The sequence below is a fragment of the Notechis scutatus genome, chromosome 2 (genome assembly GCF_049901735.1).
Source record: "Notechis scutatus isolate UNSWTSFEM ecotype Mainland chromosome 2, rNotScu1.2, whole genome shotgun sequence".
Taxonomy (NCBI): Eukaryota; Metazoa; Chordata; class Lepidosauria; order Squamata; family Elapidae; genus Notechis; species Notechis scutatus.
In genome coordinates this window covers 261467427-261491181 of record NC_142010.1, presented here as the reverse complement: position 1 = coordinate 261491181, position 23755 = coordinate 261467427, and the positions used below count along the sequence as shown (strand labels likewise).

At 43.6% G+C, this 23755-nt stretch overlaps 1 protein-coding gene across 2 annotated transcripts in view; it reads left to right on the top strand.

Moving 5' to 3' along the window:
* Positions 1-23755, top strand: part of PIK3C3 (phosphatidylinositol 3-kinase catalytic subunit type 3) — a 124583-nt gene that overhangs the window by 67136 nt on the left and 33692 nt on the right. For both annotated transcript variants that reach the window (XM_087958706.1, XM_087958705.1), the window contains 2 exons: positions 7795-7963; positions 18196-18286. In XM_087958706.1, coding sequence (XP_087814832.1) covers positions 7795-7963; positions 18196-18286 — 260 coding nt within the window. The remainder of the gene's footprint in view (positions 1-7794; positions 7964-18195; positions 18287-23755) is intronic.

Sequence of the window (23755 nt, the reverse complement as noted above, 5' to 3'; positions counted from 1 at the left end):
TAAAAGGATGCAAATGACCTGCTGTCTACAAGGAATATCAAATCCTTCCATTCACCACTCTCCTGTCACAGCTGAAGAAGCTTCTTGGATCAGAAGCCAAATGTCTTCATGTTGTAATGACGAGGCAGTCGAGGTGTTTGATCATGATCAACTGAATCATGATGACTTTATTGGAGTCTAGTCTTGCATTTATACACATTTTTAGCAATCCTGCAACATTGGTTAACTTTGGTTATTGCTTAACTTTCGTTACTGTTTAGCATAGTAATTAATACAATTAATTATCTCTAGTTAAAGTCTAACACATGTTTACTTCCTCTCTCTAATCCTCCTTTACATGAGTGACTTTGTTTGCCTGAGTTGTAATTACTTGTAAACATTCTTAATCTGAGGTTTGCCATCCAAGATAAGAATATTCCTGCAATTACAACTCTACATCTTCAAAAGAAACAGATAAGAAAATCCAGTTGCCTCCTTTAAAAAAAAGCATCTTTGAGACAACCATGACCTGGATGACTGAGAATGTCTACAGACTGTGAGCCACTTTCTGTAGACTGGGAGTCATGAATGTGTGTGATGAATTTAACTTAGGTTCACAAATTGTCATCCTGGTTAACCAATTCATTAAGGTGTTAATCATTAAGGATTAACCAGGTGGTATGCAATGATGCAGTGGTAGTGATGAGTCAGCAGGGTTATTTGACTGCTACCACTTTAAGAGGCTGTAATATAAGAGAAGCCCTGTTTGGGGGTGTATTTTTATCTCCATGTGTGCTTCTGTGCTGTAGCTGCTGATTGATTTGTTTGTTCAAGGCCTGTATCAAAGTACTTGTATGTATATATGCTTTTGTAGGGATAAAACCACTATATGTAAATACAAACCTGTGTACTCTATTTATTTATTTATTTTATTTATTTATTTGATTTGCCAATTGTTTACAAGATAATAAGTATAAATGTATACATAGTTGTGAATACATGAAATGGGTACATATAAGAAAAATAAAAGAATAAGAGAAACAATAGGACAGGGACGGTAGGCACGTTGGTGCGCTTATGCACGCCCCTACAGGCCTCTTAGGAAAGGGGTGAGGTCAATAGTAGACAGTCTAAGGTTAAAGTTTTTGGGGTTTGGGGAAGAAACTACAGAGTAGGGTAGAGTATTCCAGACATTGACCACTCTATTGCTGAAGTCGTATTTCCTGCAATCAAGTTTGGTGCGGTTTACTTTGAGTTTGTATATATTGTGTGCTCTTGTGTTGTTATGGTTGAAGCTGAAGTATTCATTGACAGGTAGGACATTGCAATGTATGATTTTATATACCATGCTTAAGTCAGACCGAAGATGGCGTAATTCAAGGTTTTCTAGTTCTAGAATTTCAAGTCTGGTGGCATAATTTGCTCCTGGATTGTCTCACCTAGTCACACTGTGCACACTCTGGCAAAAAAAAAAAAAAATTTGAGACATCTATAAGGCTGCCTGATCCTGCCCAACTCTAAAGAGCATAAAGGATAACAAATACATATAATTTTGTCATATTACTAGCCATCTGGGCTCCCGGTAGACCAGACTTATAGATGTTAACAAGAAAGATTGTACGAAAAGAACTTAATAGAAAGGAACTCGGCTAGGAGAAAAAAAATCAGATTAATATCATAATTGAAGATCCAATGGAAAGGAAACAACCTCTTTATTCAGTCTGGAATAAAATTATGGTCAATACTTAATTAGCTACGACTAATACATGTTTATTAAACATGCACTGTATTTTGAAGGCAGCAGAGTGTATAACAGTACTACGTTTGTCGAACGTCTTTAGCAATCTTACAAACCCAAGCATATAATTAACAGATCTCGAAATAGTATGGCTGTGTGTGTATATGTGCCTCTGTCAAGTGCCAATTAGCTACGTTATTTTATAAAGAACAAATTAGGCAGATTGGAAATGATGCCGATGTTTTTATAAATCCTTTTAGGAGATTTTATTTTCTTTCGGCCCATCTGCCAACGTCTTGGAAATGTTGGCTTGGATGACTTAACGCCAACGATCCAATTGTCGCTGCAAATGTTTTTTGAACTGCTGACACCAGTTGCGCTGAACATGTGTTTTATCATCTTTGCACAATGATTAAGTCTGCATAAAACAGTGAATCTGGTTCCTTCCTTAACTCTTTCTCTGGGTTTAAAGAAGATGCTGGACCATGAAAAAAGTTGGACCCATCAGAAGAAAAACGTGTTTCATCTAACAACAATATGATTAACTTAAGAGCTGTAAGGATTCATTTCACAACTGTGGCAAGAAAGGTCATAAAACTTGACTTTAACAAATGTCTCACTTAGTGTTGTGGGCCGCCAGCTGCCAGTGGAGCTGGCAGCCGATGCAGATGATGAGGAGGTTGGGGAAGAACTTGGACCAATCTGGAGCCTCTGGATGCTCAGTGTCAGACACAGAAATAGAGCCAATGCCGTCTGATATTTCCCAGCCAACGGAGAGGCTTTGGAGAGGCCTTTGGAGCCAGAGATGAGTGAGGAGGAGGAACAGCTGAGGCCTGTTCCAGATGCACGTATGCGCAGAGCTGTTAGGAGAGGTGAACAATGGAGGACAATGAGCCGGCTCGGGAAGCAAAACAAATGTGGATGCTGACTGGCCCCTCCCTGGCTGGGGAATAAATAGGAGGAAAGCGGAGTGGTTTGGTTGTTGCAGACAACTGTTAGCATTTCTGGAAAGTTTGCTCCTTGTGTGTTTTGTGCGACCAGGACTGCCTTGCCAGAGCTAAGGTTTGTCTATTTCTCTGTTTGAAGTGACTTAATTTGCAGCCTCCCGGGAGCTCATTTATCATAGTGAGCTAATAAGAACTATTGTTTCAGTTAGCACCTTGCAGGATTCTTGCCTGGGCTTTCTGTTGGTGAATGCATTAATTCCCCATGTGTAAATAAAGAGGGTTTTTTCTTTTCTTTTCAGGGAGTCTGTTTCTTGCTTCTGAGAAGGCCAGGTCAGAACACTTAGCAACAGAAATGTTAGACTCAATTGTAGTCGTAAATCGAGGATTGCCTGTACAGGAAGAGCAGGACAAGCCTAAACTGTATTAGCTATTGCATCCATCCTTGTTTCTCCTGTTGAGAACTGTCATGCCCTTGTTGGAGTCTGATTCTGAGGGGGAGATTGAGTAGCTGACAGGGAATGGGAGTGTGGCTCTGGTGGCTGTGGAAGAAACTGGGGAAGGGCACAGTCCGGCTGGGTATTCAGAGGAAGACCCAGGACCATCCCCTCTTCATCCTAGGGCACTCAGGGAGGAACAGAGAAGGGAGCAACATGGCTTATGGGAGAGAAAAAGGCCCTGATCCCTTTCATTAGTTGCAGCTGGGAGAACAGGATATAAGTGGGGCGTTTGCACATAGCTCCTTGCTGGGAGCAAAGCATGCATTATCGTAGTCGAGGGTTATCTGGGTTTTGGCATCCTCCCAACTGTGGTTGCTGCATTATCTTGTGGAAGTCTGCAATTTATCATCCTGGCCTGCCATGTTAATTACTTCAGTGTGGTTTGTGTTGGGTTTTTTAATTTATAATTATCTTTACTTTGGGTTCAGACTGCACTTACTCCCTTCATAGACTGTTTTTGGAAGAGTTTGATATCCAGCCAAGGATAACTGGACATTGGGGCCCCAAGTTGGTGGCATTCAAGGGGATTTATTCTATTTTTGTAACTTTGTTATTTTTGTGTCACGCTCCGGGTCATCACAAAAACTTGCTTAGAGATATAATTTCATTTATATAATTTAAAGAACTTTCATCAGAGATATAATTTCTGCTCTGATGACACCAACTTCCTATACGAACATATTTCACCCTGCATTCATTTATCTAAATTCCCAGCATTAATTCCACACGGTTTGACTTAAGATGATTTTTTTTAAAAAAAAAAAAAAGCAGAATCCCACAAGAATCAACTCTGTTGCACCATATGGAACTGCCTTGGGTTACTTCCCCTATTGCTTAAAAAAAAATTGGCAAAGGATATTACTCACACAAAGCACAACACATTAAAAAAAAAACATTTTAAACCAGCAGGCTTTGATCGATGTTGTAAAATCACACGAGTTATTTAATTACGAACATTTAGAGAGATTCTTCTCACTGCTAATTTATGTTGAGCCCGTCCTCATGATGAGTCTAGAGATCCATACTTTTTATATTCAGGGGAAAAAAAAAAAAGGAAGACAAAGAATAAGTCCTGAGACTGTAATTATACTTCTTATCCAGCATGGTACAGAGCAAATCAGAGCCATTAATTAATCTTAGGAATATTTGCATATGTAATTGGTACGGTAGATCTTGTGCACTGATACATTTCCAAAGCCATCAGATCAGCAAGGATGACTGTCACAAAAAAAAGTTAAATGGAGCCTCCATTCTTAATCTTAATCCATCACTGGAGGTTTTTAAGAAGAGACTGGACCATAAATGGTATAGGGTATCCTGCTTGAGCAGGGGGTTGGACTAGAACGAGTGGTCGCCAACCAGTGGGCCGGGGACCACTGGTGGTCTGTGAGAAAATTTTGCTGGACCGCAGAGAAATGTCACCCCCAAAGCAATTAATCCAGGCTGTGTGGGAACACAAGGCTGTGCCATCCACATGGCCCACAGGAACACAAGGCTTGCATCGCTTGCATTGTGAACAACGCAAGGTAGTGAGGGTAGGGGGGAAAGGGTGGAGAGGAGGAACTTGCCCCACTCGCCCCATGTGCCTCGCCTGGCCACCGGGCTACCTCTTTCCACTTCTTTCTTCTGCTTTTGGCTGCATGCAAGGAAAGCAGCAAAAGTCTTTCTTTCTCTCCCCCAAATTCTGCCAGAAATGAGTCTTTGGGACCCTGAAAGGCCTCCTGCTCCAAGAGGCTGCGCCGGCAAAGACTCATTTCTGGCAGAGTTTGGGGGAAAGAAAGAAAGACTTTTGCTGCTTCTGCTGCTTTCCTTGCTTGAAGACAAAAGTCTCTCTCTCTCTCTCTCTCTCTCCCCCTGAAAATGGATCTGGAGATGGTATCCTGTGATCCCAAATAAAGAACTATCAATCAGTAGGAAAACGGTCCTGCAGACTTTTTTGGGGGGTTTTCCCAGGGTCTCTGGTCCGCGGGATTTAAAATTATGAGTTTGGTGGTCCCTGAGGTCCAAAAGGTTGGTGACCCCTGCAGACCTCGAAGGTCCCTTCCAACTCTGTTAATTCTGTTTCTGCAGGTTTGCACACCTTGCTTAAGTAGGTGGGATTGGAGAACTAAAAGTTCCATGAAGCGTGCAAAGTGTAGGAGAATCAGATGACCTTGCATCAGTGGTGGGGTTCCAAATTGCATGCTACTGGTTCTGCATGCTTCGTGCATGCACACTGCACCCCTAAGGTCACTTCCTGCACATAGGCAGCACTCACAGATTGTTTCGCATGCACGCACAACGCTCACATATCGCTTTGCACGCCTACGCAGCACTCACAGATCGCTTTGCGCGCGCAGCACTCAAAGATCACCCTCAATGAGGTGAGCTGTTTTTTTGAGCTCAGCTGAGGCGCGGCAATCCGCTCTGCTGTGTGAATCGGCCGAGTTAAAAATCAATGGAATATAGGACGGGAAAGGGCGGGGGCAGGTGGGTGGGGCTAGTCAGAGGTGGTATTTGCCGGTTCTCAGAACTGGTCCAAATTTTCACCACAGGTTCGTCCGAACCGATCCGAACCAGCTGAATACCACCTCTGCCTTGCATGTTCTTCTTGGAGGGTTTTGATAGGAGACCCACCCCGGTGTTGCAATCTCTGAGTTTCTCCAAACATGCCCAGTTTACCTACTGAGAAGCCACACGCAATTCTGCCAAATTTGTCATGTTCACGCCATGTCCTCTATAGCGTTGTCTTTCTGCTTTCCAAAGAAAAGGAGGAAGCAGGAATATTCATACCTCATCGTACCGTCGTGATCAGCATCTGAAGTAGCATTACATCAGATAACATACCAGGCAGTGCATTCATCAAGTCCGGCATCCGTTGCTTATTCTGACTGACAATAGTATTCACAAGCAAAACTGACCTTACCTCATCCTGATCCTTTGAAATGGAGATCCAGAGAGCCCTAAACTGGAAACAGATGACTGCACATGTGGGTTTATTAACATGTTATGGTTCTGTGCTGAATGGAATTAGGGAATTATAGAGTTGGAAAGGGACTTTGGAGGTCTTCTAGTCCAGGGGTCACCAACCGGTGGGCCGCGGACCACTGGTGATCCGTTAGAAAATTTTGGTGGTCCGCGGCGCACCCGGGTGAAGGAACTGCTCCGGGATGACAAATGGGCCAGAGGCCTAGAGTTCTGGATTATTGGACCAGCCAGGCAGCTCATGGTTAGGCTGGATATCAGCACCGTAGAGGAAGGGAAGTGCAACTTGCAACTTTGCAGGAGGTGCAAAGGGCAGCGCAGCCCTCGCCGCTCGGAATGAGGCAATTGGGGCTGTTATGGCAAGAGGGGGTGAACCCAGCTCCGCTCCTCACCCACCTTTCCCACTCACTCCTCGCCTGGGGGAATGGAGATTTGCTCCATACTCCTGCTCTTCCAGATTGGGAGCGAAGCTTCATCTCTTGCTAGATCTCTTGGTTTGTTTTTTTTCTGGCCCTTGGTGCTGCGTGACTGGGAGACATGCGACTTCCTCTCCACCCCAAAACACTGACTGGTCCAGCTGAGAGAGATGAGAGAGAAGTATGTGTGCGTGAGATATAGATAGATAGATAGATAGATAGATAGATAGATAGAAAGAAAGAAAGAAAGAAAGAAAGAAAGAAAGAAAGAAAGAAAGAAAGAAAGAAAGACGGATGAATGGACGATAGATGGATAGATAGATTGATAGATAGATGGATGAATGGATCATAGATAGATAGACGGATGAATGGAAGATAGATAGATAGATAGATAGATAGATAGATAGATAGATAGATAGATAGATAGATGGATGATAGATAGATAGACGGATGAATGGAAGTGATATAGATAGATAGATAGATAGATGAATGGATAGATAGATGGATAGATAGATTGATAGATAGATGGATGAATGGATCATAGATAGATAGATAGACGGATGAATGGAAGAGATAGATAGATAGATAGATAGATAGATGATAGATGATAGAAAAAAATAGATGGATGAATGGATGATAGATAGATAGATAGATAGATAGATAGATAGATAGATAGATAGATAGATGATAGATAGATAGACGATGAATGGAAGATAGATAGATAGATAGATAGATAGATATAGGATATATAGATATATAGATATAGGGGGAGAGAGAAAGAGGGAGATGAGAGAGAGAGAGATTTGTGTGTGTGAGAGAGGAAGATATTGGGAGGGGGGAGATGAGAGAGAGAGAGATGAGAGAGAGAGAGAAAGATACTGAGGGAGAGATGAGAGATCCCAGTGGTATTTTTTTCCTGTGGGAAATGGGTCCAAATGGCTCTTTGAGTGTTTAAGGTTGCAGTAACATGTGGCCAAGCCTAATGCCTGAAGGACCCCATCCCTTCACTGGGAGTCTAGGCGCTTCAGCGAGGAGCACACTGGATTCATATTAGTGGTCCGCGGGATTTAAAATTATGAATTTAGTGGTCCCTGAGGTCCAAAAGGTTGGCAATCCCTGGACTAGAAGACCTCCAAGGTCCCTTCCAACTCTTTTATTCTGTAAATCCTAAGTACTAAAGAGAGAGCCAAACTTTGTCAATTCCCTCCTCGGTGTAAATCTAACCTTTTTTTTTTCTGATGTTCCCAATGCAGGCAAACTTTTCCACATTGATTTTGGCTACATTCTGGGACGTGACCCGAAGCCTCTTCCTCCACCCATGAAGCTGAATAAGGAAATGGTGGAAGGAATGGGAGGGACGCAGAGCGAGCAGTACCAGGAGTTTCGCAAGCAATGCTACACGGCCTTCCTTCACCTGCGCAGGTTGGAATTTTTGTGGTTAAATAACCCATAACCCATTGGATCATTGTTCTGACCCACGCCCTTTTCCGACAAATCAAACACAATCCAAAAGGAACAGAAACCTTGTAATGCTTTTATAAAATAATTAGCTGCGATAAGCACAAGCCTTGCCAAACTGTGCGAGACTTGCCAAAAAGATAACAGACCAGAAATAATTTGCAATACAAGAATCTTCAAATACAAACTCGGGATACTGGAATATCCACGAAGCTGGAGTTTCAAAAGGTCTTTGCCTTCTGCAAAGTACGTTCATTTCAGTTCGGCTTTTATCTTCTTGAAGGAGGGGCCATTAACTTGCAGCCTTACTCCCGAGTTGCCGGTGCTGTTGTAGCTGCTCTGTCCTACGAGCAACCCTGCACGAACGCGCACTTGGCACAGGCTCCTCGGGAACCTCCTCATCACTGCTGCCAGCCCCCAAAATCTCTGAAGGCAGCAGTCCACTTCCTGATGGTCCTGGCCCCTCATCCGAGTCCTCGCTCTCCTCAGCTGTCCGCACCTGCTGCCGGTTAACCACAACAGTCATTCTTCCAGAGATATTTCCTTGCCAGTTTTCTCAGCTCCCAAGGACAGATGTTTAATCAACTACCTGGACTGGAAAATGTGGGGTCTATTCAGACATAGCAGTTTTTCAAAATTTGAGGGGTTCCTACAAAGACCAAGGGGTTAAACTCTTATCCAAAGCACCAGAAGGCAAGACAAGAAACAATGGATGGAAACTCTATGGAGATTCTCCATCATCCAGGTCATGGTTGTCCCAAAGGTGCTTTTTTATTCAAGAGGCAACTGGACTTTCTGTTTTTTATTTGAAGATGTTTCACTTCTCATCCAAAAACTTCTTCAGCTCGGACTGGATGGTGGGGAACGGAAAGATTTATACTCCTTGCAGACAGCTGGTCTTTTGCATTCATTTAGCACCACTCAGGTGACTCTGACAACACAGATAAACCTCCAAGTGGCCTCAGTGGCTCCCTAAAAGAATGCAAATGACCAGCTGTCTGCAAGGAATATAAATCCTTCTATTCCCCACCATCCTGTCAGAGCTGAAGAAGCTTCTGGGATGAGAAGGGAAACATCTTCAAAGTAAAAAACAGAAAGTCCAGTTGCCTCTTGAAAAAAAAGCACCTTTGGGACAATGGATGGAAACGATCAAGGAGAGAACCAAGTTAGAACTAAGGAGAAATTTCCTAACGCTGAGAACAATTAACCAGTGGAATAGCTTTGCCTCCAGAAGTTGTGGATGTAGCCATTTGTCCAGTAAGATCGCCTGTTTAAGCAGGAGGTTGCAATAGAAGACTTCCAAGGTTTCTTTAATCTCTGTTATTCTATATGCTGTATCTCCTTTGAAAGTACTTTGAAAGTACTGTGCATGACACAGTCAAACATCAGGGGAGGAACTATTTTATGACATTTTGCATTATGTGATAACAGCTTTATTATAACAGAAGAACGGAGTAACAGAGTTGGAAGGGACCTTGGAGGTCTTCTAGTGCAACCCCATGCTCAGGCAGGAAACTGTTGGAAGAAATATCCATCTGGTTCAGTTGCAAGTGGGGAGAAAGAAACTGGAAACGTGGAAGCTGATTGGAAAGAGGGTTTATTGATGGACACGGGTTTGCGGTTGTGGGCAAGTGAACCACATGGAGTAGAGAGTGAGAGTTATTTATATCTTCTCTTGGCCCCTGCCCTTGAGCTTCCTGTTCCTGTGGCAAGAGCATGTATTCTATTGGTTGCTGTAGGGGGTCACTGGTAACTTTGTAGGCTGTCTGAGTCCCAGGTTTGGTTGAAGCTTGGGCTGATGCAATGAAGGGACTTTGTTGTGCAACTTCTATTGTGGCTGAAGGGCTTTGCCCTGAAGGATAATCCCATCATTGTGGAGCTGAAGATCTTTTGTTTTGTAGATGGGCTGGCCCAGTCCTTCCCAATGGGTACCAAATAACTGCTGGTGCTCAGGGAAATGAAGGTCTCTTTAGAAATATGTTTCTCCTATAGGGAAAAATATAATATACTGCCTTTTGAATATTTCCTAAAAGATTTCATTCATCTAAGAGGGGTGGGTGCTAATTTTCTACAAAACCTTACACCATTCAGACAAGTGGTTGTCCAATCTCTTCTTAAAACCTCCAGTGAGCACTTCCAACTTCTGGAGGCAAGTTGTGTCCACCGATTAATTGTTTCTCCTTAGTTTAATTAATTAATTGTTTCTCCTTAGCTTCCAGATGACCTGTATCAGATCAGATTAGCTGAAGTGACATTCCCCGTAAACCTGGAGAAAATTTTCTTGGGATTATGATAAACAAAATATATAAAGATGCCCATAATTTTGCAGTTTGCATCAACTAGCCAAATCCAGTTACTCGGAGAAATGCTAAACCGGATTAAACCTTCTTAGTGCTTCAAGGAAAAGCTGCCAGAAAATCTCAGAAGTTGAAAAATCATTACAGGAAAAGGAGATGGAAAACCAATTCCACATTATTGCCAGCTGGCTTCAGATTAGCAAAGGCAGTGGAGGAAGCCAGATTCGTTTAATGACTCCATGGTTCACTTAACAATGCCAGAGATTCGCTTAAACAACTGTGGGGGGAAAAGGCCATAAAAGGAGGCAAAATTCACTTAATGACTGGTTACCAATGTAAATTGTCAACGTACGTCGTGCCATAGGTTCGCCATCACGGAGCTAGGAGATAGTGAAAGCCAACCTATATATTTATTCATGTTTTATTTAATTCCTTAAATTGGTTTGCCACCCGTCTCGCCACGAGACGGGCCGCAAATTTTCTTATGAATGTACTCTGCGACAAGCTGCATTCGCTCGGTGTATCTGAGAGTTTAAAACCAAATTTTAATAGATAGTAAGTTGAACAGGTGAAAAAAGCATTTTGGATTTAACATTTGCAGCCTGATTGCCTTTGAAATACGACCACTAAGGTAAGACACGGCTAGCGAGCCCGTTTTTCCTTCCTACTTGCCTGAACTGAGTGAGAATGGAAAGGGATATAGACATCTTTATGGGTGCTTTATGATGTATGGGGAATAAAATGCACAAAAGTGGGGAATATTAATGAAAATAATGGGAAGGAAATATGCTTCGCAAAGGCCCGCTCACTGAATTCACTTGAACCAGGAGAAGGAAGCTTGGGTTGGGTGGGTGGGAGGAAAGAAAACAGAGATAGCACTTGAAGCAAATGCAGGCAGTCCTCAACTTACGACCGTAAATGGAGTCCAACATTTCTGTGGTTAAGTGAGACAACTGAAGTGAGTTTTGCCCCATTTTACGACTTTTCTTGCCACAGTTGTTAAGTGAATCAATACAGTTGTTAAGTTTAGGGACATGGTTGTTAAACGAATTTGGCTTCCTTGAGTTTGCTTGTCAGAAGGTATTCACATGCCCCCTCCCCCCAGGACACTGCAACCGTCGTAAATACGAGTCGGTTGCCAAGCACCTGAATTTTGATCCTGTGATCAAAAGGTCATAACTGTGGAAAACGATCATACGTCCCTTTTTTCTTTGCCATCATCACTAAATGAACTGTCATAAGTCGAGGACTACCTGAACTTCAGCTGAAATCCCCAATGGATTGGATGGTTATGAATCATGTACAGGCGGTCCTCGACTTGCGAATGTTCATTTATTGACTGAAGTTACAGCGGCGCCAAAATAAAAAGTGATGGATTACTGTGTTTCACACTTACGGCCGTTGTAGCATCTCCAATGGCCACCTGATCAAAGTTCAGGTGCTTGGCCACTAGCTCATAATTTATGACGCTATGGGTCTACAATTGAGTCCAATTGCTAAATGAGACAGTTGTGTTGTGGTCCGCCGCCAGCCTGTGGAGCCGGCAGCAGAGTCGGACAGTGGGAGGAACAGGGGCCAGTTCTGGAGGGCTCGGACGAGGGATCTGCGTCCGACACAGAGATGGGGCCATCTGGTGGTTAGTGTCATGCCCTTGTTGGAGTCTGATTCTGAGGGGGAAATTGAGCAGCTGATAGTGGGAGTGTGACTCCGGTGGCTGTGGAGGAAACAGGGGAAGGGCACAGTCCGGCTGAGCATTCAGAGGAAGACCCAGGACCATCCCCTCTTCATCCTAGGGCACGCAGGGAGGAATGGAGAAGGGAGCAACATGGCTTATGGGAGAGAAAAAGGCCCTGATCCTTTTCATAAGTTACAATTGGGAGAACAGGATATAAGAGGGGTGTTTGCACACAGCTCCCTTGCTGGAAGCAAAGCGTGCATTATCTTTGTCGAGGCTTATCTGGGTTTTGGTGTCCTCCCAACTGTGGTTGCTGGTTATCTTGTGGAAGTCTGCAATTTATCATCCTGGCCTGCCGTGTTAATTACTTCAGTGTGGTTTGTGTTGTTGTTTTATTTCTAATTATCTTTACTTTGGGTTTGGACTGCATTTCTTTCCTTCGTAGACTGTTTTTGGAAGAGTTTGATCTCCAGCCGAAGATAATTGGACATTGGAGGCCAAGTTGGAGGCATTCAAGGGAATTTATTCTACTTTTGTGACTTTGTTATTTTTGTGTCACGCCCCGAGTCATCAGAATTATGTGCTGACTCTGGAGCCTCCAGAACCTGACATCAGCGAGGCAGAGGAATAGGGAGAGCCTGTTCCCAGTGTGCGTATGCGCAGAGCTGCCAGAAGGCAAGAACAGTTAAGACAAAAGGGGCAACTCGGGAGTAAGGCTTGGAGGTGATTGTCCCCTCCCATACGACATAAAGGAGGAGCAAAGGGACAGGAGCCTTTGCAGGAAGCAACTTTGTTCATTCTGCTCGGTTTAAACTCTGAAGCTCCGTGTTGACCTTGTGCTCCGTTTGGCCTTGTATAGCTAATTGGCAATTTAGTTGTTGGCAGCATTTCAAGGGAGATAAAGGTGGGTGCTTATCAACCTTATCCCGAAAAGACTGTGGTAGACTTCCGTTGGACTATTCACAAACTGTTTGGGACTCATTACAGGCTGTGAATGCATATAATTCACAGCCGTTGAAATAAAAAGAGAGTTATTTATTTATTTATTTAATTTATTTATTTGATTTGTCAATCGCTTACAAGGTACACGTATAAGAATAAATATAGTTTTGAATACATGAGATAGGACAGGGACGGTAGGCACGATTGGTGCGCTTATGCACGCCCCCTACCGGCCTTTTAGGAAGGGGGTGAGGTCAATAGTAGACACAGTTTTCTTCCCAAAACCCCAAAAACTTTAACCTAAGTGTGTGATTGTTACTGTCTCAGGAAGCCTTGGCCAGAACAAGTTGTTAGGTGAGTTTTGCCCCGTTTTATGACCTTTCTTGGTATGGTTTTTAAGTGAATCACTGCAGTTGTTAAGTTGGTAACATGAATCTGGCTTCCTCTTTGACTTTGCTTGCCAGAAGTTCGCAAAAAGCAATCTCATTATTTCCTTGGACACTGCAACTGTCATAAATATGAGTCAAACGTCTGAATTTTGATAACATGACCATGGGGAAGCTGCAGCGCTGAAAAACGGTCCTAAGACACTTTTTTCACTGCCGTTGTACTTTCGAACGGTCTCTAAATGAACTGACGTAACTCAAAGGCTACCTTTATTTCCATAACTAAAATCATCTTCTTCTTTTAACGACCCTTGAATCTGGGCAACTGAATGGAGCCGAGTGTTTACTGGCCAGATGCCTTTCCTGTCGCCAATGCGGAGTTTTGTTCGGTAGATATATATTCTCATGGTGCTCAAAGAGAGAGAGAGAAATATCTACCTCTACCTAGGATCGAACTCACAGCCTCCCGATTGTGAGGCGAGAGCTCCACCTCTAGGCCACTGCACCACTCATTTGCATAACTACAGATGTACTCCGAGAATCGTTAGGAGGAATTGATTTAACCCTCTCCCTTCCCAGAAAACGTTTCTTGCTTCCTTGCCTCTTTGACATCTGGAATGCAGCCCCTCCCTTCTGGGAATCCAGACTCAGTTCCACCCCACTCTGGTTTTTTTTGATACACCACTTCTGCCTCCAGCTTTGGAGGCACAATTTAGTAACTTCTGCTGCTAAAATACCTGCACTTTATGTATTGAAATATTCTTAATATTCTCCTCCCCATTTTTGCTTTTAATCAAACCCTTGACTTAACAGCAGTTTATTTAGTGACCGTTCAAAGTTACAATGGCGCTGAAAAAAAGGGACTAGTGACCGTTTTTCACAGTTGTGACCGTTGCAGCATCTCCCTGATCACCTGATCAACATTCAGACGCTTGGCAACCGGTTCATATTTATGACGGTCGCAGTGTCCCAGGGTCACATGATCCCCTTTTATGACCTTTGGACAAGGAAAGTCAATGACGCAGCCGGATTCATTAACAACCGTGTTTCTAACTTAACAACTGTCGTGATTCCCTTAACAACTCTGGCAAGAAAAGTTGTGGGATACAAAAGAAACACAGTCACAGAAAACAGGTGAAGCCTCTTTTATTCCTTCACTTTGCTTCCAAGCTCCGAATATTCTTGACAGAAGCTAAAAAAAAACTCCCACACAAAGAGTTACAAGAAGAATGGAAAAAGCCACACAAGCCAGGTAAGATAAGGGCTGGAGGACGTCCACAGATAACACACACTGGGAAGGACGCCAAACTCAGAGAGGAACCATAAACTAGAGATATTTCCATGCTTTGTTTCCAGCGTTTGCCCGTACGCAAGTCCGTCCCCTTATTCAGTTGTCACAGCTGCAGCCCATGAAGAGGATCAAGGCCCTCTCCTCCCAAGTAGACCACATCTCTCTCTTATCCTCTCCTCCCTGTGTGCCCTAGGATGGAGAGGGGACGGGCCTGGGTCCTCCTCTGACTGCCCAGCCGGCCTCTGCCTTTCTCCAGCCTCCTCCACAACCTCCGGAGCCACACTTCTACTCCCTGTCGGCTGTTCCTCGTCTCCCTCAGAGTCAGTCTCCACCAGAGGCATAACAGGTTGTAAAATGGGGGGGGGGGAAACTCACTTCATCCATGTTTTGCTTAGCAGCAGAAAGTTTGGGTTTAATGGGCAGTGGGTTGGACGAGATGACCTACAAGGTCTCTTCCAACTCTGTTAATCTGTATCTAACTAAGGGGAAATTGTGGTCATAAGTCAAGGACCACCTGTATTCCATCATGATAAAAACAGCAGCTGGACCAAAACAACAACAACCCCAAAATTTAGAAACAAAGATGAAATGTTCCTCTCCGAACACAAGATGGCACAGGGCTGCTATAAATGCTACAAATCCTTCTGCCAGGATGGGATACCAAGATGCCAGATAAAGCTTCCAATAAATTATTGCAGGCTGGAAGAGAGTCTAAATGGTTATTTTCTCAAACAAAACCTGAGGATATGCATAAAAGCCTTAAGTGTGCATACAGAAAATTAAAGAGATGAAGTAAAGAGATCTTTACACGTAGTAAAGAGCAAGAATGAGCAACAAGAATGATTATAATTGACTTCAGGAGGAAGAGAGATGTACATTTATCATTGTACATAAATGGCGAGGAGGTGGAGAGGGTTTGTAGTTTTAGATTTCTGGGCACTTATATCTCAGAGGACCTCTCAGTGGACTTTGAATGCTAACATGCTTGTGAAGAAGGCACAGAAGAGGCTGTACTTCCTGAGAATGCTCAGGGAGATAAATCTATCTCAGCATCTACTTCTGTCCTACTACCGCAGCACCATTGAGAGGGTCCTGACATACGGCATTCTTGCATGGTATGGGAGCAGTTCTGTCGCGGACAAAAAAAGGCTCTACAGAGAATCATTAAAATTGCCCAGAATATCATCGGGCTCCAGCTACCAGCCCTGGACAACATCTTTGCATCTCGCTGTTTGAGGAAGTTGCACAACATTCTCAGAGACTCTTCCCATCCTGCTTACAATCTTTGGGAACTGTTGCCTTCTGGCAGAAGATACGGAGCAATTAAAAAACTCAGACCACACGTTTTCCGAACAGTTTTTAATCCCAGAGCTATAATGGCAGTTAACAATGAACTTAAGGACCACCATCAGTGAGCTGTTGGGCAGTATTGCTTGGTCTGTTGTGTGGAGGCTTGTGTGTTTTTAGGGGGTGAGGAATTTTGGTGGGTGGGGGTTGTTTGGGGATTGTCATGTGTGTGTGTGCGTGTTGGGTCTGGTCTCTGGGTGTTATGTGAATTCCGTTGTATGTATACTGTGTGCATACGAACAATGACAATAGTAAAGAATTCAATTCAATTCAATTAGGGGGCTGGAGACTAAAACATACACAGGATGGTTGCAGGAATTGGGTATGTCTAATCCAGTGGTGGGATTATTATTTTTTTACTACCGGTTCTGTGAGCGTGGCTTGGTGGGCGTCGCATGGCAGGCATGGCTTGGTGGGCGTGGCAGGGGAAGGTTACTGCAAAATCCCCATTCCCTCTCCATACCACTAACCTGCTTTCCAGCTCTGTTCTCCTGTGCAGGGCAACCAAAGAAGACCCAGCTGATCAGCTGGGAATCAATGGGAGGCAGTGAATAGATGGGGTGGGGCCAGTCAGAGGTGGGATTTTCTGGTTCTCCGAACTACTGAAAGTTTCCGTTACCGGTTCTCCAGAACTGGTCAGAACCGGCTGAATGCCACCTCTGATGAAAAGAAGGACTAGGGGTGACTTGACAGCACTGTTCCAATATTTGAGGGGCTCCAACCCAAGACGAAGGGGGTCAAATTATTTTTCAAAGCACCAAAAGGCAAGATGAAACAATGGATGGAAACTTAACCAAAGAGAGAAACAGCCTAGAACAGGGGTGTCAAACTCAATTTCATTGAGGGCCGCATCAGGATTGTGCTTGACCTCAAGGAGGGGGTGGTGTGGCCAGGGTGGGCATGTGTGGGGTGGGCATGGCCAGCTTGACATCACTCTTGTCGGGGGCATTGTGATGGTCAAGTGCTAAGAAAGGATTTCACTGAGACCCTCCCTCACTCTCATTATAATCTCCTTCCTTCCTTCCTTCCTTCCTTCCTTCCTTCCTTCCTTCCTTCCTTCCTTCCTTCCTTCCTTCCTTCCTTCCTTCCTTCCTTTTCTTCTTTTCCCTTCTCTCTTCATTCTCCTTTCTTCCTCCTTCCCCTCTTTCCTTGTTTTTCCTTCCTGGCCCTCTTCCCACCTTTCCTTCTTTTTCTTTGTCTTTCCTCTTTCCCTTTCTCCTTTCCTGTCCCTTCTTGGGTGCTCAAATGCAAAAGGAGAAACATCTCTCCTTTGGTTTGCTTTAAGTTTGTTTTGATAGCCCTCTGCCAGCAGAAACGGAGCTGGAGAGGGGCACCCATAGCTGCCCAGGCCCCGTTTTCAGCCACCCTGGAGCCCAGGGTGGCCCTGTTTTTACCGACAGAGGCACTGCAGGGCCGGTCCTTTGTTATTTCCAGGCCAGATCTGGGCTTGAATTTGACACCCCTGACCAAGAACTAAGGAGGTGAGAACAATTAATCCGTGGAATGGCTTGCTTCCAGGAGTTGTGCATGCTTCATCACTGGAGGCTTTCCAAAAGAGACTGAACAAAGCTTTATCTGAAATGGTGTAGGGCAGTGATCCCAACCTTTCTTATGCCGCGCCCGGTATCCCCAACCTTTTTTATGGCGCGGCCCGGTACCGGCATTAGCTGGCGCCGCCATCTTTTTGATGAAAAGTGCTTCGGTGACCTCACCGAAGCACTTTTTCATCAAAAAGATGGCGCGCAGCGCTTAGTGAGCTTTTCCGGGTAGAAATGGCTTTCTACCCGGAAAAGCTCACAAGCAGGCGCCGCCATCTTTTGATGAAAAAGTGCTTCCGGTGAGCTTTCTACCGGAAAAGCTTACCGGAAGCACTTTTTCATCAAAAAGATGGCGGCGCCAGCAAACCAGCGGCCCGGTAGGACTTGTTCCACGAACCGGTACCGGTCCGCGGACCAGTGGTTGGGGACCCCTGGTTTAGGGTGTCCTGCTTGAGCAGGGGGTCAGACTAGAAGACCTCCAAGGTCCTTTCCAAATGCTGTTGTTTTGTTGTTCTTCTGTCTTTGGGTTTTTTTGTTTGTTTTGTTTGTAAAGTATCTCTGTTGGCCTCATTCGTTTTTCCTCTTGGTCATACCAATCACGCTCATGGTTTTCTGGGGAAAAGGATCGTCCTGATTTTGAGGCTGGTGATGAATTTGATCCTTTATATTCTTCATTGCACAGTTGTATTTGTTTCTTAGTTGGCCTTTTCTTCTTTACAGATATTCCAACTTGATTTTGAACTTGTTCTCTCTGATGGTTGATGCCAACATTCCAGATATCGCTCTTGAACCGGACAAGACTGTCAAAAAAGTAAGGAACCAATTTCTTATAACACCCCCAATATAATATATATCCAGATATGGGATACTGTAAGGTCAGGGGTAGGATTCTACCAGTTCGCACCTATTTGCTAGAACCGGTCGTTAACATTCTAAGCAGTTCAGAGAACCACTTGTTAGAAGAAATTACTGGCCTAATCCTGTAAGGAAGGCAGGAAGGAAACATTCTGGTGTTGCTTACAGAAACTGCCTCTCCGTTAACCCTTATTACATTCTTGGCAGGACTAGACTTCCTGTCTCAGGAACTTCTCTGGAGTTTGTTCCCCTCCTTTGCTGGTACTTTGCTTGTGACCATTCAAAGTTACAACGGCACTGAAAAAAGTGACTTATGACTATTTTTCACACTTACGACTGTTGCAGCATCCCCACAGTCATGAGAGGCCAGGCGAGGAGATGCGTGCCTCGATGTGAGTGATGTTGAGTTGGCCACACCCAGCCAATTACATGACCACCAAGCCATGTCCACCAGTCACATGACCACCAAGCCATGCCCACCAACTAAGCCACGCCCACAGAACTGTTTTTTAAAAAAATTGAATCCCACCCCTGTGTAAGGTTGCCCATCATCTAGACTTTCAAGAACACAGAATTCAGTTGGACTCAGAGAGTGATATTGTCAGCCCGTCTTTATAATTTCCCATGCTGCACTGAACTCAAACAAGATTACGGGGTGTAAAATTGGTGCCTTCAAATCTTACAGAAGTTTAAGATTCGCCTTTTGTATCTCAATTTCAAGTTTATTGATTTCTTTATTACATTTTTTATGTCGCCCGTCACCCTTACAAGGTGACTGGGGATAGATCACTTCTTCAGTTTTTTTAATCTATTCATGGAAAAAAAGAAGAGAGATTCAAAAGTTTGTGCTGCGCGCATGCTAGGATGCTAGGTGGATGGATAGAAACAGTGTATGAAAGGACTGAGGAGGTCAATCACTCCCTACTTCATGGAACCATAGCATCCTACGGCTGGAAGAGACCTTGAAGAGACCTCTTTTAGTCCAACTCCCCACACAGGGCAGGAGACCTTAAACTATCGCAGTTAAATAGTTGTCAAATCTCTTCTTGAAAACCTCCAGTGATGGAGCATCTATAACTCCGGAAGGCAAGCTGTTGCACTGAATAATCGTTTTCATTGCTAGGAAATTCCTCCCTTATTTCCAGGTTGAATCCCCATTTGAGGAGCTTCCGGTCCACCCATTGCCTCTTCTCCTGCCCTCGGGTGCTTTAGAGAATATGTTGGATTAGGTTAGGTTAGGATTAGATTAGGATTAGAAAATAGAGTTGGAAGGGACCTTGGAGATCATCTGGTCCAATCTCCTATACCATTTCAGGCATGCTCTAACACTGGAAGTTTTTAAAAACATGTTGGATAACCATTTGTCTGAAGTGGTTTAGAGTTTCCTGCCTAGGCAGGGGTTGGACTACAACAGGGTCCCCAACCACCAGTCCCCGGACCAGTACCAGTCCGTGGATCATTTTTACCGGGCCACGAAGCATGGGCGCCGCCATCTTGTTTCGACGACGCTTCCGGGTTTTCGGTTGCTTCTGGGTTTTCGGTTAGAAAGCGGTGTTTGGGTGCTCGCGCCTTAGTTTCGTTGAAGAGGGGGGGAGGCGGCTTCGAACGAAGAGCCATCCCGATGCCGGTGGAGCCTCGTGTTATTCAGGTACCGGTCCATGGAAGAATAAATAATCGTGAAACCGGTCCCGGGTTCAAAAAAGGTTGGGGGCCGCTGGACTACAAGACCTCCAGGGTCCCTTCCAACTCTTCTATTCTATTCTATTCTATTCTATTCTATTCTATTCTATTCTATTCTATTCTATTCCTCTATTTTCCCTTCTCTTCCCTTCTCTCCCATCCCATCCCATCTCCTGTTCTATTCTATTCTGTTCTGTTCCATTCCATTCCATTCTGTTCATCAATTTTCTCTTCTCTTCTCTTCTCTTCTCTTCTCTTCTCTTCTCTTCTCTTCTCTTCTCTTCTCTTCTCTTCTCTTCTCTTCTCTTCTCTTCCCTTCCCTTCCATTCCATTCCATTCCATTCCATTCCATTCCCTTCCATTCATCAATTTTCTCTTCTCTTCTCTTCTCTTCTCTTCTCTTCTCTTCTCTTCTCTTCTCTTCTCTTCTCTTCTCTTCTCTTCTCTTCTATTCTATTCTATTCTATTCTATTCTATATGGCTGTTCAGTCTCTTCTTAAAACCCTCCCATGATGAAGCATTCACAACTTCTGGAGGCAAGCCATTCCACCAATTAATTGATCTAACTAAAAGGGAAATCGGTCCTTTATTCCAGGTTGCTTCTCTCCTTGATTGGTTTCCATACATTTTTTTTTTTCCTGTCTTGCCTGCTTTGGAAAATAGTTTGACCCCCTCTTCTTTGTGGCAGCCCCTCAAATATCGAAACACGGCTATCATGCCACCCCTAGTCTTTCTTTTCTCTAGACTAGTCATGTTCTCTAGACTAGCCACCCCCTCTTCTCTGTGACAGCAGTACCAGAAGATGGTTATCATGTCTCCCCAATCCTTCTCTTCATTAGATTGGACATACCTAGTTCCCTCAATCGTTCATCATACGGTTTAGCCTCCAGGCCCCTGATCATCTTTGGGGCTCTTCTCTGCATACTTTGTAGGGTCTTAAAGGGTAAAGGTCAAGGTTCCCCTCGCACAATATGTGCTAGCCATTTCCGGCTCTAGGGGGCGCTGCTCATCTCCATTACAAATCTGAAGAGCCAGCGCTGTCCGAAGACGTCTCCATGGTCATGTGGCCGGCATGACTAAATGCCAAAGGTGCACAGAACACTGTTACCTTCCCACCAAAGTGGTCCCTATTTTTCTACTTGCGTTTTTTTTACATGCTTTCGAACTGCTAGGTTGGCAGAAGCTGGGACAAGTAACGGGAGCTCACTCCGTTACACAGTGCTAGGGATTCGAACCGCCGAACTTTCTGATCGAAAAGCTCAGTGTCTTAGCCTATGAGCCGCCGCATTCCTTATAGCAGGGGTCCCCAACCACCGGTCCGCGGACCGGTACCGGTCCGCGGAACAAGTCCTACCAGGCCGCTGGCTTGCTGGCGCCGCCATCTTTTTGATGAAAAAGTGCTTCCGGTGAGCTTTTCCGGGTAGAAAGCTCACCGGAAGCACGCGTTTCATCAAAAAGATGGCGCCAGCGCTGTGACTTTTCCAGGTAAGCTCACCAAGCATTTCATCAAAAGATGGCGCGCCCAGCTGATGCTGGTCCGGGCGCGCGCCCAGCTGATGCCGGTACCGGGCCGCGGCGTAAAAAAGGTTGGGGATCACTGCCTTATAGGGTCTTAGTAAGTGGCTTAGTAGGATAATCTGTTTTGGAATGTTGAACAAACCATAGTTATCCCAACTTTAGGCATACTGTTTCCAAAGTTGGGCAATTTTTCACAAGATGACACACGGGAGGAATCTTTCCAAGAATAATGTTCTTGTCTCTATTTTTATTATTATTATTATTATTATTATTATTATTATTATTATTATTATTATTATTATTAAATTTCCCTTAGACATGTATGTTGAGTTGAAATAATGACATGTATACGTACGTATATAATGGAGATAATAACTTTATTCGGGGGACATTCTGGTTTGTTTTTTCTCTTTGTTTTCAGTGGTTGATATTTCATGCAGTTGTCAAAGATATATAATTGGTGGAAACGTGGCCATTGAAGAGTGGAATTAGCAGTCGTTCTGGATTTTAGCATCTTTATTTCTATCTAACTTTCTCTTTCTCCCTCCCTCCCTCCCTTCTTTCTTCTTTCTTCTTCCCTCCCTCCTTCCTTCTTTCTTCCTTCCTCCCTCCCTCCCATCTTCCTTCCTTCCTTCCTTCCTTCCTTCCTTCCTTCCTTCCTTCCTTCCTTCCTTTTTTCCTTTCTTTCTTTCTTTCTTTCTTTCTTTCTTTCTTTCTTTCTTTCTTTCTTTCTTTCTTTCTTTCTTTCTTTCTTTCTTTCTTTCTTTCTTTCTTTCTTTCTTTCTTTTCCTTCTCTTCCCCCAACTTGCTTTCATCTGTATCTTTCAATTTGTGATTTAACATTTAATCCCATCCTTTATTTGTCAGGAAGGCCCTGCTGTTTGACGTGATGGCATTTGTGTTCCTCTTGCACATTGTCTTGGAAGCCAGCTTTTCCACTTAAAAAAAAAAAAATACAAAAATCAAATAAGCCTCATTGCTTATGTTTCCTCCCAATTAAGCCACAGCTTGCCGAGTTTATTATGAATATCTGGCATGTAGCTTACATGTTTTGTTTGTGTTGAACTCCTTACCTGTCTGTCGGGAAGTTCAAAAGCATGCAATCAGGGGTTTCTTTTTCTTTTTTCTTTCTCTCTCTCTCTTTCTCTCTGCATTCATATTACCTTTCAATATGTCAAACCCTTAAAGCTTTTTTTTTTTCCTTTCAAGGTTTAGCAGGGCTTTGTAATCTTGCTGAAAACGGATTTCATTATACAATTGTCATCCTTGCACCTCTGAATTTTATTTATTATGCTGACTCTTTAAATTGCATTTTGCCAACATTTATTTTTTTTTGCAATTGATTTTAATAACCGAGTCGCTAGAAGAGGCCCCGTTGCCTTTGTATGCTGTATCTTCTTCACTTTAATGACAAGTTGAAAAGAGTATAAAAACCCAGAGCTTTGGAAAATCGCTCCGCCTGATAACTTGTGATCCCTGTATAAGCTTCATAATCAATATCTCTAAGGACAGAAAGTTGGCCTTTTATAGTAATACATTATCTTGAGAGAATAAAGCAAACAGTGTAAAGAAAATGCTAACATTATGATTGGAAGGTCTGTTTTTTCCCCCCCAGTTATATCTACCCAACCCACCAGAATGTAGAGGTAGCATATGGTAAGGATGACCTCTCTTAAGAAGTTCCATCTGGTAGGGACCAAGAAGAAGAGGCTTCTCTGTAGTGGCTCCCTCCTTGTGGGTTGAAAGGAGGGTTCCTTCAAAAATTCCAAGAGGGTTAGACTGGGAGATTAAATTATAATAATACCGACAGAAAAGAATATTTGAACGTTATGGTTGAATTGTGGAATCCTTTCTGGTCTCTGAGGGTTGTTTTTTTTTCCTTGTATATATTTTATTACCCAAGTAGGTAATAATTGGGTTTGTGGAGAGGAGGAGGAGGAGGAGGAGGAGGAGGAGGAGGAGGAGGAGGAGAAGGAGGAGGAGGAGGAATAATAATAGTAATAGGAATAATAATAATAATAATAATAATAATAATAATAATAATAATAATAATAATAATAATAATAATGATGATGATGATGATGTGGGGTCCTTGGTATTCTTTGAGCTTGGTTATTTTCTTGCAGATGTTTCATTACCAAACTAAGTAACATCATCATTTCTGGGAATGGTAGTTAGGTAATTAAATTCCTGCAAGAAAACAAGACTACTGAGTACCATAACAACA